Source organism: Aythya marila, assembly GCF_965140915.1.
Source record: "Aythya marila genome assembly, chromosome: 1".
NCBI lineage: Eukaryota > Metazoa > Chordata > Aves > Anseriformes > Anatidae > Aythya > Aythya marila.
The window spans coordinates 119,356,428-119,371,557 of record NC_139042.1 but is presented as its reverse complement, the minus strand read 5'-3'; the positions used below and the strand labels follow the sequence as shown (position 1 = coordinate 119,371,557).

At 46.1% G+C, this 15,130-nt stretch overlaps 1 protein-coding gene across 1 annotated transcript; it reads right to left on the bottom strand.

The window, feature by feature from the left end:
• Positions 1–44: 44 nt before the first annotated feature.
• On the bottom strand, positions 45–10,971 carry LOC309873758 (phospholipase A2-like; the record flags this gene model as incomplete). Its single annotated transcript, XM_082751470.1, has 4 exons — positions 45–208; positions 3,024–3,130; positions 8,017–8,182; positions 10,935–10,971. 4 exons carry the CDS (start codon positions 10,969–10,971, stop codon positions 45–47), a joined length of 474 nt encoding a protein of 157 aa, XP_082607596.1.
• Positions 10,972–15,130: the final 4,159 nt, after the last annotated feature.

The following is a 15,130-nucleotide window of genomic DNA, read 5'->3' as shown; positions in this document are numbered from 1 at the left end:
TTTTATTCCAGTGCCTTCAGATTAGAAGAAAGCTCCTAACAAGACTATTTCCCCACCCCGTAGCTGAAGTGGCAGGTGGGATGAGTCTGTCCACACAGAAAGTTTGGCCAGAGGATGAAGTGCGGGTTGTAAGGGGCCTCTCCCCAGCACTTGGCTGCCTCTTGGTCACACTGGCACACCATTTTTTCACATCGGTCTGTCACTTTATCTGCAAAAGAAAATGTGAACAGAAAATGAGGGATGCTGAGCTGGACCAAGGGGAGAAACACTTTGAAGAGTGAGCAAGTCCCTAACAAAGTGGTTCTTGGGGAACACAGGCTGAGGGAGCAGGCAGAAGAGGCTACTCAGCTGCTGCACAGAAAATCCCCATCTGCGTGAGCAGGAGGAGAGCAGGACCAACGCGTTGTGTTGTGTGCGGATCTGATCCACCCCATCCCCTCTCTGTCAGTGGGTCTGACTTTGACTGTGGCCAGGGGCGTCAGAAAGTAGCAGCTAAATGTAAAGCAGCAATGCCTATAAGATGTGCCTGGCACAGAGCACTCCCTGCTTCCGAAGCTGTGTGAACAATCATTTTTAGTTCTTCAGCCGAAGCTAAAAAAGAAAATTATTTTAGCTTAGCCTGAGCTAAAAATCCTCCCTTCTTCTTAAGCCAGCTTTTACTCCTCCCTCTTCAGATCGGACCAATTTCAAAAGAAAAATGCTGTTTGAATGGAAGAGTCTCCCACGGGGACCACTCTCAGGAGAGGGCTGGACATTTGGAAACCCGAGGCTATGGCAGCACCTGCTGGGCACCCTTCTGTCATGCCCCATGAGCTGCTCTCACCTCTCTGATCACAGCAGAGGAGCTGAGGAACTCGGCAGCAGGGTCAGCTACCTGATTTTTGTGAGTCATGGGCTGCAGAGCCTGATCGAAACCCCACACACAGAGCTACACACCCCACAGCCATACAACTGCGTGACTGGGTGAGGACCACTGAGAGCATCAAGGCAGCCAGTTCAGGTGGCTCCATCACAAATGACTCATTTGGGGTTAATGAAGCCCATCCCACCTCGAGGTAGCTTAAATTCAGCTGTTAGGCTAATATTACTTAAAAGCACAGTGCCTTGTTTATATGACACTGCTCCTGTGGATTTTCTATCTCCCTCCAAACCCTGCGCTAGGCAAAGTTTAAAGCATTATTTCATGTCAGCGCACACAGGCTTTGATCCAAAACCAGCTGCCATGCATACAAATCTTTCCACATTTAACTGGACTTTGCTGGACCAATCCTATATCTGATAAATAAGAAGAGCCCAAATGTCTCCAGCTATTCTGAAGAGAATCACAGATCTACCAGTAACGTTTTAAGGGCCCCCTTCACAAGGACTCAGCAATAAGTCCATTTTTTGCTTAGCTACCATTCAGCTTTTCTCCCTGCCCTCTGCTCCCTGAGTTCTCCCTGTGCCATGCCAACCACTCTCAGCCTAATGTCAGGACAGGAGCCTGGCTTGGCAGCCAGTTCTGGGAGAGCACAAAGATTTTTTTTGACCAGCCCCAGCAGCTTACAGCCTTTCCTATATTCCGGATATTTGCTGAACGGAATTCACCTACATGTGATGGCATATCTGGACTGAAACATACAGTTTTGCCACATTTTTTTTTCCGTTATACAAACAAAACTGCATAGCAGCAGCAAAAGATGTGAGAGGTCCCAGGTAAAATGAGTTTCTGTTTCATTTCCCTGAAAATACCTGTGTTTATGACATAGTGCCAGGCCGCAGGCATACGATTTCCTCTTGCATAGCATGGACAGTGAAAGCAGCTTTGCTTGTAATTTCTCTGGACATCTATCCTCTAAGCCCAGCAAACATGCCTTGAAATCTCTCTATTCCTTTAGTTTGAATGCAATCAGACATTACACCTTCCCATCTCAGTAAAACCTGCTGTGCTGCAGCCTAGGAAATTTGTCTTCAGGGCACGTTTCTGTTGTTCTTCCCTGTGGTGGATGTAAGAGGAAGTGAAGCTTGCTGAAGCCTCATGGAGAACAGTTGCTGGATGCTTCTGAGGCCCTGCCTGGACATCAGCTAAGGAATTAATGGCATTTGTTTAACAAACACTTGTTAGCCAGGTTGGAACAAGCGCAGCCCTGTGCATTTTTATGGGGCAAGCATCGCAGGTCTCATGGACTCTTTAAGTCTTACATCTGCAGCTGGGATTGTTCCTTCACAGCAAAAAGAAATAGTCACATATCGAAACAGACAGCAGAAAATATCGGACAGCAATGGAAATATGGATAAATGAGAGGGAGAGCAGTTATGACTTCAGCAAAATATTCCTCAGCCAGTACTCTCTATTTAATAGGTTGTTTTGGCACTTGGACAGGAGCTACTGTGGATATGTTGTGCCACATCCTGTATCTGCTGGCAGGTTTTCAGCTGCTGGAGAGGTTGAGGATTGCACTACAAGGATATGATCTTCTAGCAAAGTATAAATAATCATTTAGTCTTCAAGCAATAGCTTTGATGGTATGGGGACAGGTTTTACTCTCACATTTCTTTTCAAACTTCCAAAGAGCTCCACAATAGATTTTACCATCAGGGACTTTTGGAAGACTTCGAAATAGAAGTGACAAATTCTGAGACTGGAGTCATCTGGTGGATGTCAAAACAAACTGGTGTGAGCCACTGACGGGCTGTGACTGTGCAATTCAAGACCTTCCTGACTGGGTACCAGCTGCAGAGCTGAGCAGAGCCTACACACGCTGTATGTGCCTGCAGCACTCGAGAGCGCTCAAATCTGCAAGCTTCAAAATCCTGATGGAACCTGAGGGCTTCAGGCTGGGGTCCCACACAAGGCTGGTGCCCTACCTTACCTGTCCAGGAATGGGAAGAGAGCTCAGAGGAGAATGAAGGATACCCAAAGCAGTTTTAAAAGCAGCTCGGTGTGCACAGACCCACCTCCGAGGCACACAGAGCTTTTGTCAGCCTGTGCTCCCCTGGAGGAGGGAGGGAACCGAACCCGATACGGGTGACAGCCTCCTTACCACACTGCACAGCCTTCTCCTCGCACTCCCACTGGTAGCTCTGCACCTTGGGGCTGCAGCCCTGTTTCTCCGCCATGTCGTAGCAGCAGTCGTGCCTGTGGCAGCACCTTAGGGAGAAGAAAAGGCAGAGTCTGGGCTCAGGCACCCTGCAAGGTTTTGCTCGGGGGGGTTTCCACGTGCCACAGGGATGTTCCACTCATGCACTGCTAATGACAGCTCTGTCAGTAAATTGATAATGAGCAGAGTGTCCTGGCATCTCTGTGAAAGCTCAGGAGCTTGCTAATGCTGTATTTGCTCCCAAGACCATGATGTTTCTTCTTGCCCTGTGGTTTTGTCCCCAGAAAGGCAGGTGTGGTCAATACCCAGGACATGGTAATCCCGCTCACTGCAAGCATTACGATGAGGTGTGTGACCATGGCTCACCAATTTGGGCTTGGACCCAACTCAGAATCCGGAGTCAGGATGGTTTTTCCCTTCCTTGGCATTAATGAGCAGCTGGCTACAGAACCATCAGCCTGCAAGGTGGGATTCAGACCCTCAAAGGTGGGATTGAGACTTTACACGCCTAGGTGACTAGCCCAGCTGTTGATATCTGCACTACAGACTACACTTAGAGAGATAATTCCCACTATTGAATACTTCAGGGTATATAGGAAAACTTCACCCCACTTAAATTTTATTCTGGTAGTTTAGTGAATTAAAATAGACTGATTAAAAAAAAAAAAAAAAAAAAAAGACTGATTAAAATCATTAAAAGAAATGATTTAGCACTTCAGGAGATCCTATGGTAGATAACAAAGGTTGTTAGAGCAAGAGTGAGAGGTCAGAGGCTGGAGCTCGGGTGGAGTGATCTCCTGTGCTTCCAGAAGCTGTCCCTGCAAGGGACACCATGGAGGAACTGTTCTGGTAATTGGGAAGTGCTGAAGCAGGTTGGCCTCAGGGGGAAAAGAGAAGCAGAAGGCTTTTAGAGAAGCACTTAAGTCTTAAATGTGCACCTCTTCAAGATGTTGACGAGTTCTAACTGAAGACCTTGTTTGTCATCTGCAAGGCCTGAGGCCAACGCACCTGAAAAGCCAATAAAAAGCTCTGTGATGTACCCTGGGACCCACCATCATCTATCCCTCTGGAAAAACAGAACAATGCTGCAAGAAGGATGAAAATCCCCTGTGCAGGTAGTGGGGCTTCTCCAGGGACCCACTGAGATCTGTCAACACTTTACCCGAGAACTCAGGAACATCACAGACTTCATCACTGTCTACTGCAGAGCCATTCTTGCCCTTTTAGAAACCTGATTATGGATATGAGGGACAGTGGGCTGCATGAAGTGAAGCCAAGAAGAAAAAGATCTGAAGTGCAAAAACCAAAATCCACCACTGATACAAATCCTAATAAAATCACTGCAACTAGATCAGGTAAATCATGTAAAAGAGACATGGGAATCAGGCCAGCCAGATGAAATTTAGCTTTTGTGTAAGCCCTGTGCTTATACACATCCTGAATTTAGACTGGTGTGCTTTCCCTACTGACTGACAGATTTAGTAGTTAAAGTAGCAATTTCATCCCACAGATGAGTCTGCAAACCAAACACCATTCTTCTCCTCAGCCTGGAAAGATGAAACCAGTGAGATGATTACAACCAGACTACTCACAACACTGTGAAATGGAAGTTAACAGTAGCAGACGTATCTACCTCCACACCACCTCCTCAAAGGACTTAAGAATGGGAATAAACCCCATGGGATATACATATCTAAAAGTTTTCCTGTGAGGAGAGAGAGATCTGTGGGAACAGATCTTGGAAGAGGTGAAAGACGTCTGCAAATCAGGCAAAGATGACCAAATGTGCACGGAAGAGGTGTGATAGCTCTTTAAGGTGCTCCTTAGCTGGCTTTGTGAAGTCAGGGGGATTGCATAAACTCTGCAGGACCACAGGATTTGGGGCACAGTTCTCCTTCCACTTATGTTTTCCTCCTGATACCCATAACTGCAGCAGGGTAACATGTGGCTGACACCAACACAGAGAAAGAAGGCTTTAGCTAATATTTTACAAGCATCTTTCAGATGCTCTGAAAGACCTGCCAAGGAATGAAGAGCGAGGAAACCCACCATCCTATTGCCACCTTCAGATGGCCCTTCCTGTCTGGAAAAGCCCTTTTCTGCACCTGGGTCAAAATGTGGTGTTAAAGCTCTTAAAAACCTGCTAATGCTTTGCCAGACCAGCACAAACAGTGCCAATCAACAGCATGGCAGAGCATTGGTCAACAAGTATGAAAAACAAACTCAGCCGTATTAGTAAGCAACCCATCCGTCATGCCTGTGTGAAGGGACAGCCCTAATGGCTACAGACAGCTTTGGCTGGCCCAACCCCACAGTGAGCAAATGTTGCTAAGGTAAGAATTTGTCACGTTGTGTTTGTCTTGTTAACAGCGCAGCCACCCCTGTGCTTTGCTTTAAACCGGTAGCTGAAGAAAAATCTTACTCTTCTGCATGGTTTTGCCAAGACTTTGATGAGCCACATTTGCACCTTGACTTTCATGGTATCAGTGTTTCAAGGGAGATGCTGAGCACCTTTAGGTCCTGCTTTACAAAACGCTGCTCAGTACAAGCTGACCATTGCCTAAATGCCTTTGCTTGGGCTTTCGATAGTTTGGCTTCACATAAACGTGGGTGCCCATGCTTCCTTCTGGAAATCCCAGGCAGAAGTATGGGGGCAATATTTCCAGGACGATAAAATAAATAAATAAATAAAAATACAGCTACAATTCCAGGGAAATGCAGGCATTATAGCAGCTCTCCTTTCAGTTGTGGTGCAAAAATCCAGGGAACAGAACCTGGAAGGAGAAACAAACCTATTGACTTTATGGAGGAGAGATGCCATTACGTCTTGAAGTGAAGGGACTGTAAGAGTGGAACAAAAGGGAAAAGGTAATTACTGGCAACACCACATCAAAGTCAGTGTGTGGAATAAACCTCATAAAAGGATTACCTACTTGACACACTTTTTTGTTGTGGTTTTTTTTTTTTTTTTTTTTCCGCCATGAAAGAGAGGTGCTTAGAAACACTCTAGCCCTGTCTAGACAGATTGACTGAATTACTCACAAGAAAAATCACTCCTCGTTTTTTTACTGAGACCCTAACAAAAGAAGTGTCAAGGGGTGAGTCATTTCCACCAGTATTTGTCACTCAAAGCCTGTAGCTTTGCCACTCCACATCTCTCTTTTTCAGAATGGTAAATACGGAAAATAACGTGGTCCCTAACTGGCATGGGATACCCAGCCACGCCGATTTTTGCAGCAGTTTGCACTAACAGGTATCAGAAGTGAACATAAATTATAAATTTTTAGGGCTAAATCTAGTGTGTCATTGCCAACTCTTCTTAATTAAGAACCTAACTAAAATAAAATATATATTTTTCTTGTTTTCGCAACCAAACATTTCAGCTAAGCAACAGGAATGAATGTACTTAAATTATTGAGATTCCTTTTTACACATTGTCTAGTATTTTGAGTCATTTCCAGTTGCAGAGTCCCCATTTTCTGCCATTAGGACAAAATCCACATCCCACAGAAATCAAACAGCAGCAGAAACTCACACTGATGAATACCAGACCAGATTTTACTCTGTTTTTCAGGAGCACTGAGCATTTTCATCTCCCACAGTCACCTAAATTTGGAGTCACTGAACATCTGTGGTGAACAGTTTCTAGGTGACTCCACTCAGGCCTTCAGCTAATGAAGTACTCCAAATTAATGAAGTCATATTTTATGTTAAAGCCTTGATTTTAAGAGTTGGTAAAGGGATAACGGAAATAATAAACAGGTTTACAGGCATAGTTCTAGATGGTTACAAGCAGATCAAGAGATATAACCAAGAATGAAAAGAAATCTCTAGACCTGAGACCTATGACGCTTTGTGGCTGGCCGTTCATTATTTGTAAGTCCCATATCCACTGTTTCATAGATGCCATGCACATATAAACCAGGGATATGAAGAGAGGGTTTTTGGCAGGGAAATTCCCACTGCATTAATGAAAAGAGCTCTACTCACTTAAATGGCTACTTGCTGCTTTATACTCACAGAGGAGCTGGCCTTTAGACTTGGCATCTTTTCTCTCCCCCTCACCTCCTCTTTTTTTTTCTCCTCCTTCTTCTGTCCTGCCACTTCCCTATTCAGAGTTTGATTTGGTAGAAATATGTAACATCTACAAGAGCTGGGTACACTGGAAAACTCAGCCAGCTTCCTTCCCAGTGAGCTACACTGTCTTCCCTCCTGCAATAAGCAGCACTTTTGTATGGGTAACACCTGGTTTGCTGATGGCAGATAAAAGCAGATAGAGTTGTGTGCTCTGCCTTTGAGGTTTTAAACCAGACAAGATTGCAAATCAAGGGCTCAGAGCACCCCAGAGTCCATCATGCTAAAGATTTACATGTACGCTGGCTGCAAAGTACAAGAACACCTTACAGGCTCATTGTTTTTAGCCTTGGAAATACAAAGCACAGTGTATCCCCCACTAAAAAAGAAAAGGGGAAATACCACCCTGCTCTATGCCATTGTTCTTGCTTGATTTAGTGCAAACTAACAGGTGATGAAGGCGACAGGTTTGACCACCCTTCACAAAAATCTGGATTCCTCCAGAAGGTAACCAGCAAAGTTCCCATCACTGTCATTTTCAGGACCAGGTGAAACAACCATCCAAACAATCTTGATCACTGCCCTCTCTGTGCATAAAGACTCAGCTAGTTCAGGAACTCTCATCCTGGTTCCTCCTTTGCCCTCCACCCCGTGGGGCCAGCTCCCAGGAGCAAAGTTCTCATCCAGGAGGCGTCTGAACCCTCATTCGTACACCAGGTGGTACATGGCTCCTCACTCCTCCTCTGCCCAGTGCTGTTGACATTAACTCCCTCTGTAACAAGTCCTTGGAGGCACAGGAGTACAGGCAGAGAAGAGCAAGGAGATCTGCTGCTTTTGGACACAGAGCTGAGGTTCTTCTTACCAGTCTGTTTTATCTTTGGGCCAGCCTTGTCCTCCCAGTCCGCAGTAGCATCCATAGCCAATATAAGCCAAGGGAGACCGCCCCGTGCCACAGGTGATAGCTCCTGCCAGTTCAATGATTCCTCGGGTGTGCAGCGAATGGGATTTTCCCAGAGCGCCTTTCCAAACTGCAAAGACAGGACAAGGATTCACACAAGGATTAAACACGCCGGATGCTGATCTTAAAATCCTCACAGGGAAATTTTGGGTCTTGACTGGTTGTTGAGCGGTGTCCCCAACTTGGGAAAACTCACTGGATGAGCTGTGGTGTCCCGGGTTGGACCTGCACACAGACCTGGAATCTGCAGAAAAGGGTGAAGTTTCTCTGTTGGCCAACATGTCTTGTGTTATCCAAGTCTTCCCTACGATCCAGGAGTTTTTAACCTGTTCTCCAGGTCACAAAGAGCTGACAGTGCTGTAAATTTACATACAAGAATAGCTGCAAGACCCCAGGCCCGTAAGGTATGCCATGCCATCATTTATATCCACTTGTTACTACGCTCCATTTAAGTTATAACAGTATGTTGGCTGCATGAATTTGAATAAAAAAATAAAAATAATAATAATAAAACAACAAAAGGAGTTCTGTGTCTGTGTGCAGACAGCCATGTAAACTGCTCTGGAGTTCTTTGAGCTACAGGTCTTTCAAACCATGTTATGGTGATTTCAGATGTTAATTTGAAAGATTTTTTTTTTTTTTTTTTTAAAGAAACCACAGAGTCTCAGTTCCAGCAACTGTTGCAGAAAGTGAGGGTACCCTGCCCCTAATGCTCAAACCACTTTGAAGTTGACAGCATGGCCTCTGATGCTTATCGCGTTACCGATGGCAGCGCAGGGTGGTTAGCAATTACTGCCCGCGCTCACCGTGAAGAACCGGGTGCTTTGCACAACTCCGGCTGCCCTGCTCACCTGAGTGCCCTGATGGGTGAGCACTCGTCCCGGGATGAAGGAGAAGCCATAGCAGGGAGCCCTTGCCATGCTGAATAGCCCATGGTATTTCAGCACTCCAGACCTCTGCAAAGCCCTGCACATATGTGGGCTAATTAACCCCCTAAACCACCTGGGGATGCAATACTGTTATTAAAACTTGCTTTCCCTTCAAAACCCAGCCAGCTAATCCCCCCGCTTGGGCCTCTCCCCTCTTGCACTCCAGCCCGTGCCCTGGGCTTGATCCAAAACCCCGCTGAAGGTAACCTGTGTCTGTCCCCATTAACAACAAGCCAGACAATGGCTTCCTCTCTGCTCAATGTGGGGCCGCAGCCCATCCCACAGCTCTTTCCCCAATCCTTTTCCCCTCTGCTCCGAAGGGAGCAGAGCCTTGCGCTCCTCGCCTCGGGGTTTCACACAGCCTCCTTATGCTTCTCAGGGCGCTCCTCGGGGATTAAGTGCACATTCCTGAAAAAGTAACAGATCTGCTCACCCAAACACTACTCGAGTGTTCAGATTTCCTGGTAAAAGCACATCAGACCCGTGTTATTCAGAAAATGAAGAGGCGACCTATTTCCCTTGTCCAAACAGTGGGCGCTCTGGAGTTAGCAGCAGGCTTGGCTCTCGGGAGCCCCAGGGACATCACAGGTAACGCCACTGGAACAGGTCAAATGCCCTGCATTTGGGGCAAAAAACAATAATTTTGAGGTCTGCAGACTGAAGCAGGCTGTAAATATTCCAATGGAAACAAAACCGTCTTTGTCGACGTTCAAGCCTCCTGACAAGGAGCTTGGTTTATTTTTTATTTTTTGCTGGTTTTCTCTTAGACAGGACCTCCAGACTGGCTGCTGGCTGAGCACAGCCGAGGCTGGTGTAAAATCTCGGTGCCTCACCCAGAAAAAGAACGGCCGCTCTTCTTTCAGGGCCATCTCTGAGGATCAAGGGACTGTAATTACAGCGCAGAGCTACTCATGAAAGCGGAGAAAAGGACCCAGGGGGAATTGCGTCCAAAAGAAACGCTTAAGGCTGTGTGCTCTGCGAGAGCTTGAAATAATTCAGGCATCCAGGCAGCGTCTGATGTTTCTGTTTCATTCTTTGAGAGCCGGCTGGGGTTTGAGCCGACAGCGCGCTGCCGCAGCTCGGGGTCAGCCCATCAAGTACGCCTCGCTACCCAGGCGCACGGCTAATAACTGGACCAAGAGCTGCAGCTGGTTTTAATGCACTGGGCAGCCGAGCCAACGTGTCCGTGGAAGCCTTGAAAGAGTCCGAGGCTCACCAGCAGCCTGAACTTGGCCACATCCCCCGTGAGTGTGGCCGGTCATTACGGGCACCTCGGCAGAGAACATACCTGCAGGGAGGTGAGCGGGGCTGGATCTGACAGCTTAAACTTGCCATTGCCCGTGGACACAGGCTGAAGATTAAGGCAAGGTTTCGGGGTTAATTTTAAATCTGTACTGCAGGAGGAACCTCAGACCTGTCTGATTTAGAGTCACGTTGCTGCTGTGTGTAGGGGCTTTATGTCAGCAGACATTTATGGCTTTTTAAAAAGGATTTTTTTTTCTTCTTTTTGAATTTTATATGAAGTGAAATCAGCTCACTTCATGGGCATTAGTATAAAAAGAAGATAGCTCTGGAAAGAAACACAAACTCCAACAACTTTGTAGCAAAAAACTATTCTAAAAAAAAAAAGACCTGTGTTTATACGGCACTGGCTCTGTAAACCACCATGGAAATGAAGCAGGCACGCGGTTGCTTACACTGCCCTGCGCTATAAAGCTGAAAAAAAAAAAAAGAAAGAAAGAAAAGAAAGAAAGAAAAAAAGAAAGACAAGCAATACTTTATACTCAGCCAAAAGATACGGATAACCCAGGTGAATCTGCCAGCAAGAGGAGAAGCTGCCCGGTGCAGGGGGGCTGCAGGGGCAGAGGGATGGGGCACGGCCGCGGCACTCACCTGCCTGCAGCAGCAGCAGCAGCAGCAGCGAGCCCATGGGCGACCTCCCCGCTACCCGCACGCTCCCCGACGCTGGTGTTTGGTTGTCGGGACGCCCAGAGCGCTGCCCGGCGAACCAAGGTGTGGGTGTGTTTGCCAACCCTCCCGGGCTCCGTCTGCAGGGTTTTTATATATATACATCTGCGTGCATGTGCCTGTAAAGCCAAACACCCCCCTCCTGCAACTTCCCTCAGTCGCAGCCCTGCCCAAAGGGCTCCTTGCTGGGCTGGAGAGGGCGCGGGCTGCCCCTGTTTGCTTGCCATCGCCTCCTGGGACAGCCCTGGGCGCTAAGCTGGGCTCTTTCTCTAAGCTGTTTGCTCACAGACCCTGGTTAACCTCTGAGTAGCTTCGGAAAAGGGAAGCCGGCCACTGCGCCGCCTGCGGCTTGGGCTTTCTGCTGTGGTGTCCACCTGGCAGGGATTTTCTCTTTTTATAGATCATTCTTTTCAGGGTGTGTGCGTGTCTGTATATATATATATATATATATTATTTTAAGACTGATTATTTTTCACGTTTTAAAAAGAAGAGACAAAACTAGAAACATCTAACAGAAAAAAAAAATAGTTAGATGCAAGCATCTAATTATAAACTGACCAACAGAGCTAATTCTGGGCCACTCCAGAGGGAAAAATATCCTCTAGGTGCAGCCTGTTGCTGCACCTGACTGAGACTAATTAATTTTTTTGAACACTCCTCAGTATGTGGGTCCGTGGTCAGGGCTGGTTAACTGAGGCCAGCACATGCCCCGGTCACACCAGTAGCTGTGGGCAGCTGAACTGGTGAGGGGGTGGCCCCATCGCACGGCCGCTGCTGGTGGCCATGGCTGGATGCTCTGCCAGAGAGGAAGAGGAGGGGAGTGATTAAGGAGGTATTGGGGAGGCATTGGGGAGGCAAGGACAATCCCCAGACATGGACTGTATATCTCGAAACAAGACACTGGAACTCATGATAAGGAAGCGGCAGACGGGCAGAGAAACAAACGTAAGGACTATAAATCTCAAAACTGGACATTGGAATTCATTATAAAGATACAACAAATGGAAGAATTAGCAACAACCAGCTCTTGCAATTAAGAAACCTGCCAATTCAGCAGATTCCTGACCAAAGGTGAAAAGTACACTGTGAGGAAGACTCGGGGTCTTCCTCCCAAAGACCCCTGCCCACGTCCCAAAGACCCCTGCCCACAATTCTTGGGAGGCTCTACGCAGGCGCAAGGTGCCAAAAGGCTAATTAGCATAAGAAGCGAGGGAAGGCGGGGATAGGTAATGCATATGTATAGGTGCTTGTAGAATATTGATAGATTGATTGTATAAATTCAAGACTGCTTTCCGCTTTAGGTATGCACGATAGGTGGAGAGATCCCCCGTGCATCCAGCGCTGCAATAAAGAATATACCACTTAAAGGAATTTCGGCTTCGATCTTTGAATCAATCTGGCACCCCAGATGGGACGACCTCTCTGCCGGACCGCAGGACCCGCTGGGGACAGGACTCCCTAGGGTACCCCCGGGATTTCCCGGAGGGACTCCTCGACTCACCGGATCACTGCGGAGGCAGACAAGGACCCCATCATTGTAAGTGAGTATATTCTTTATTCTGGTTTGGTTTTCTGGTAGACCGGTCATCTGGGACTGTCCAGTAAGTCGGAAGGTGACTTCTGCGGGACAGTATTTGGTATATACTTTGTGGTTAGTACCACAAGTATATCTGGGGACCTTGGGGTCCATCTGTATCTGGAACTGTCTGTAAGTCAGAAGGTGATCTTCTGCGAGGCAGTGTTTGGTATATACTTTGTGGTAAGCACCATAAGTATATTTGGGGACCTTAAGGAAAGAGCTCGCTTTAAGGTCCATCTGGAATTGTGTTGTCTATTTCGGTTTTCTGACTCATGGAGTATGGTATTTAACTTTGGTTATTGTTACTGCGATTTTGGCTATTTTCCTGGTGGTAATAGTAGGTTCATGGCATTGTTGTAAGAAAGATATCGTTACGGTGTTACACAGTTCGGTTTTCTGACTTATCGCATGTGGAATTTGACTCTGACTATTGTTATTGTGATTTTGGCAATAATGCTGGTAATAGTAGTTTTGTGACATCTCTACTGAAAGATATTGCGTGCCCGTATTTTTGTGAGTGATACATTTTGTGATACGCTTTTGTAAGTAACATGTGTATTCTGAAAGTGTAAACTGGAAACTGGGGGGGCAAACAAGCAGTGAAATTTTAAAGAAAAGTGTGTTAGGATGTGTTTTAAGTCACTGGAAGGATATTGGAGGATCTGCCGGTGGAAGTGTGAACAGGAAAACATTGATAAAATATCGTAATCAGTGGTGGCCGCTTTATAAGCTGGAATGTGGAGAAAAGTGGCCCCTAAATGGAACTTTAAACTATAATATTTTGCTACAGTTAATGTTGTTTTTTTGAGAAGCAGAACAGGATGAAATGTTGTATACTGATGTTTCAGCATCTTGGTGGAAAAAGGTACGGAATTAAGTTGGCCCCTGACTGAGCCTTTGATGATGGCATTAGAGAAGTACAGGCTGGAGAAAGATAAAGGAAGTGTTAAAAGGGTTGTTGAAAGTGTTAAAGGTGTTTGAAGTTGAATGAGCAGGGAAAGAGGATGTAGGAATGTTAATAGTTCTGCCTCTGCCCGAGGCAGAGATCTTAAAATCATGGGTGTTAGCCCTTTAGGGCAAAGGGACCACAATGGGTCTGAGAGAGTTGTCACAGAAACAGAAAAGCAGTTAACTCTTAAAACAACCTGAGTTCATGTGCGAGCTCAGATTGCCGATGGGACCGCTCAGGGAACTGTGGACAATTGCATTCCCCTGACCGACCCCCACTAAGACCCGAATCATCCTGAAAATTATGAACGGTTAAGTAAATACTAAAACCTGGATGAATTGGGAATTGAGAATATGCTTCCAACAAGGTCTAAAAGAAAGCCCTATGGAATTTTTGGACCAACTCTGAAATGTAATGAAAATAAATAAATAAATAAATAAATAAAACAAAACGGTTTGGACCTGGCTTCGGAGGACAAATTGACTGGCCTTTTCCTAGGGTAATCGACCCCTGATTTCAACAGGAATAATGGGGACTTGGGGAATCTACCCTAGCGGATCCTCCACTGGTTATAATGAAGCTAGGGGAGGAATGGAAGTGAAATTTCTTATTGATATGGGGCAACATATTCAGTTCTAAATCAAGCATTAATGCCTTCACAGAATTATTATGTTAGGGTAAAAGATGTGTCGTGGTTTAACCCGGCCGGCAGCTAAACACCACACAGCCGTTTGCTCACCCTCCCCCTCCCTCTCTGGGACGGGGGAGAGAAATGGAAAGTGAAGCCCGTGAGTTGAGATAAAGACAGTTTAATAAGACAAAATAATAATAATAATAATAATAATAATAATAATAATAATAATAATAATAATAATACAATGATGATAATAGTACCACTACTAATAATGTGTACAAACAAGTGATGCACAATGCAATTGCTCACCACCCGCTGACCGATGCCCAGCCTAACCCTGAGCAGTCCGGCCCCCTCCCCCTGGCTAGCCACCCCTATGTATTGTTTAGCCTGACATCAGATGGTATGGAATACCCCTTTGGCTACTTTGGGTCACCTGTCCTGGGTCTGTCCCCTCCCAGCTCTTACTGCACCCCCAGCCTGCCTGTTGGCAGGACAGAGCAAGAAGCTGAGATGTCCTTGGCTTGGTATAAGCACTGCTCTGCAACAATTAAAACATCAGGGTGTTATCAACACTCTTCTCATCCTAAGCCAAAACATAGCATTCTACCAGCTACTAGGAAGAAAATTAACCCTGTTCTAACTGAAACCAGGACAAGGTGTAACCGAAAAGGCTTATTTTTGTGAACCTTTGAAGTACAAGTTAGGGAAACAATGGGGCATACACAGATTTTTATATATGCCTAACTCCTCATGGGCACTCTTAGGTAGAGATTTATTAGAGCAAGTAGGAGCAGAAATTGTCTTTGAAAAAGGGAAAATGGAATTAAGAATAGGAGAAGAACAACTAACAAATGTGTTAAGTTTGGCACTAATACAAACTGACCCTAAAAGTGAAATACCTTTAGAGATCACAGATCAAGTATGTCCAGGAGTTTGGGCTACTGAAACCCCTGAAA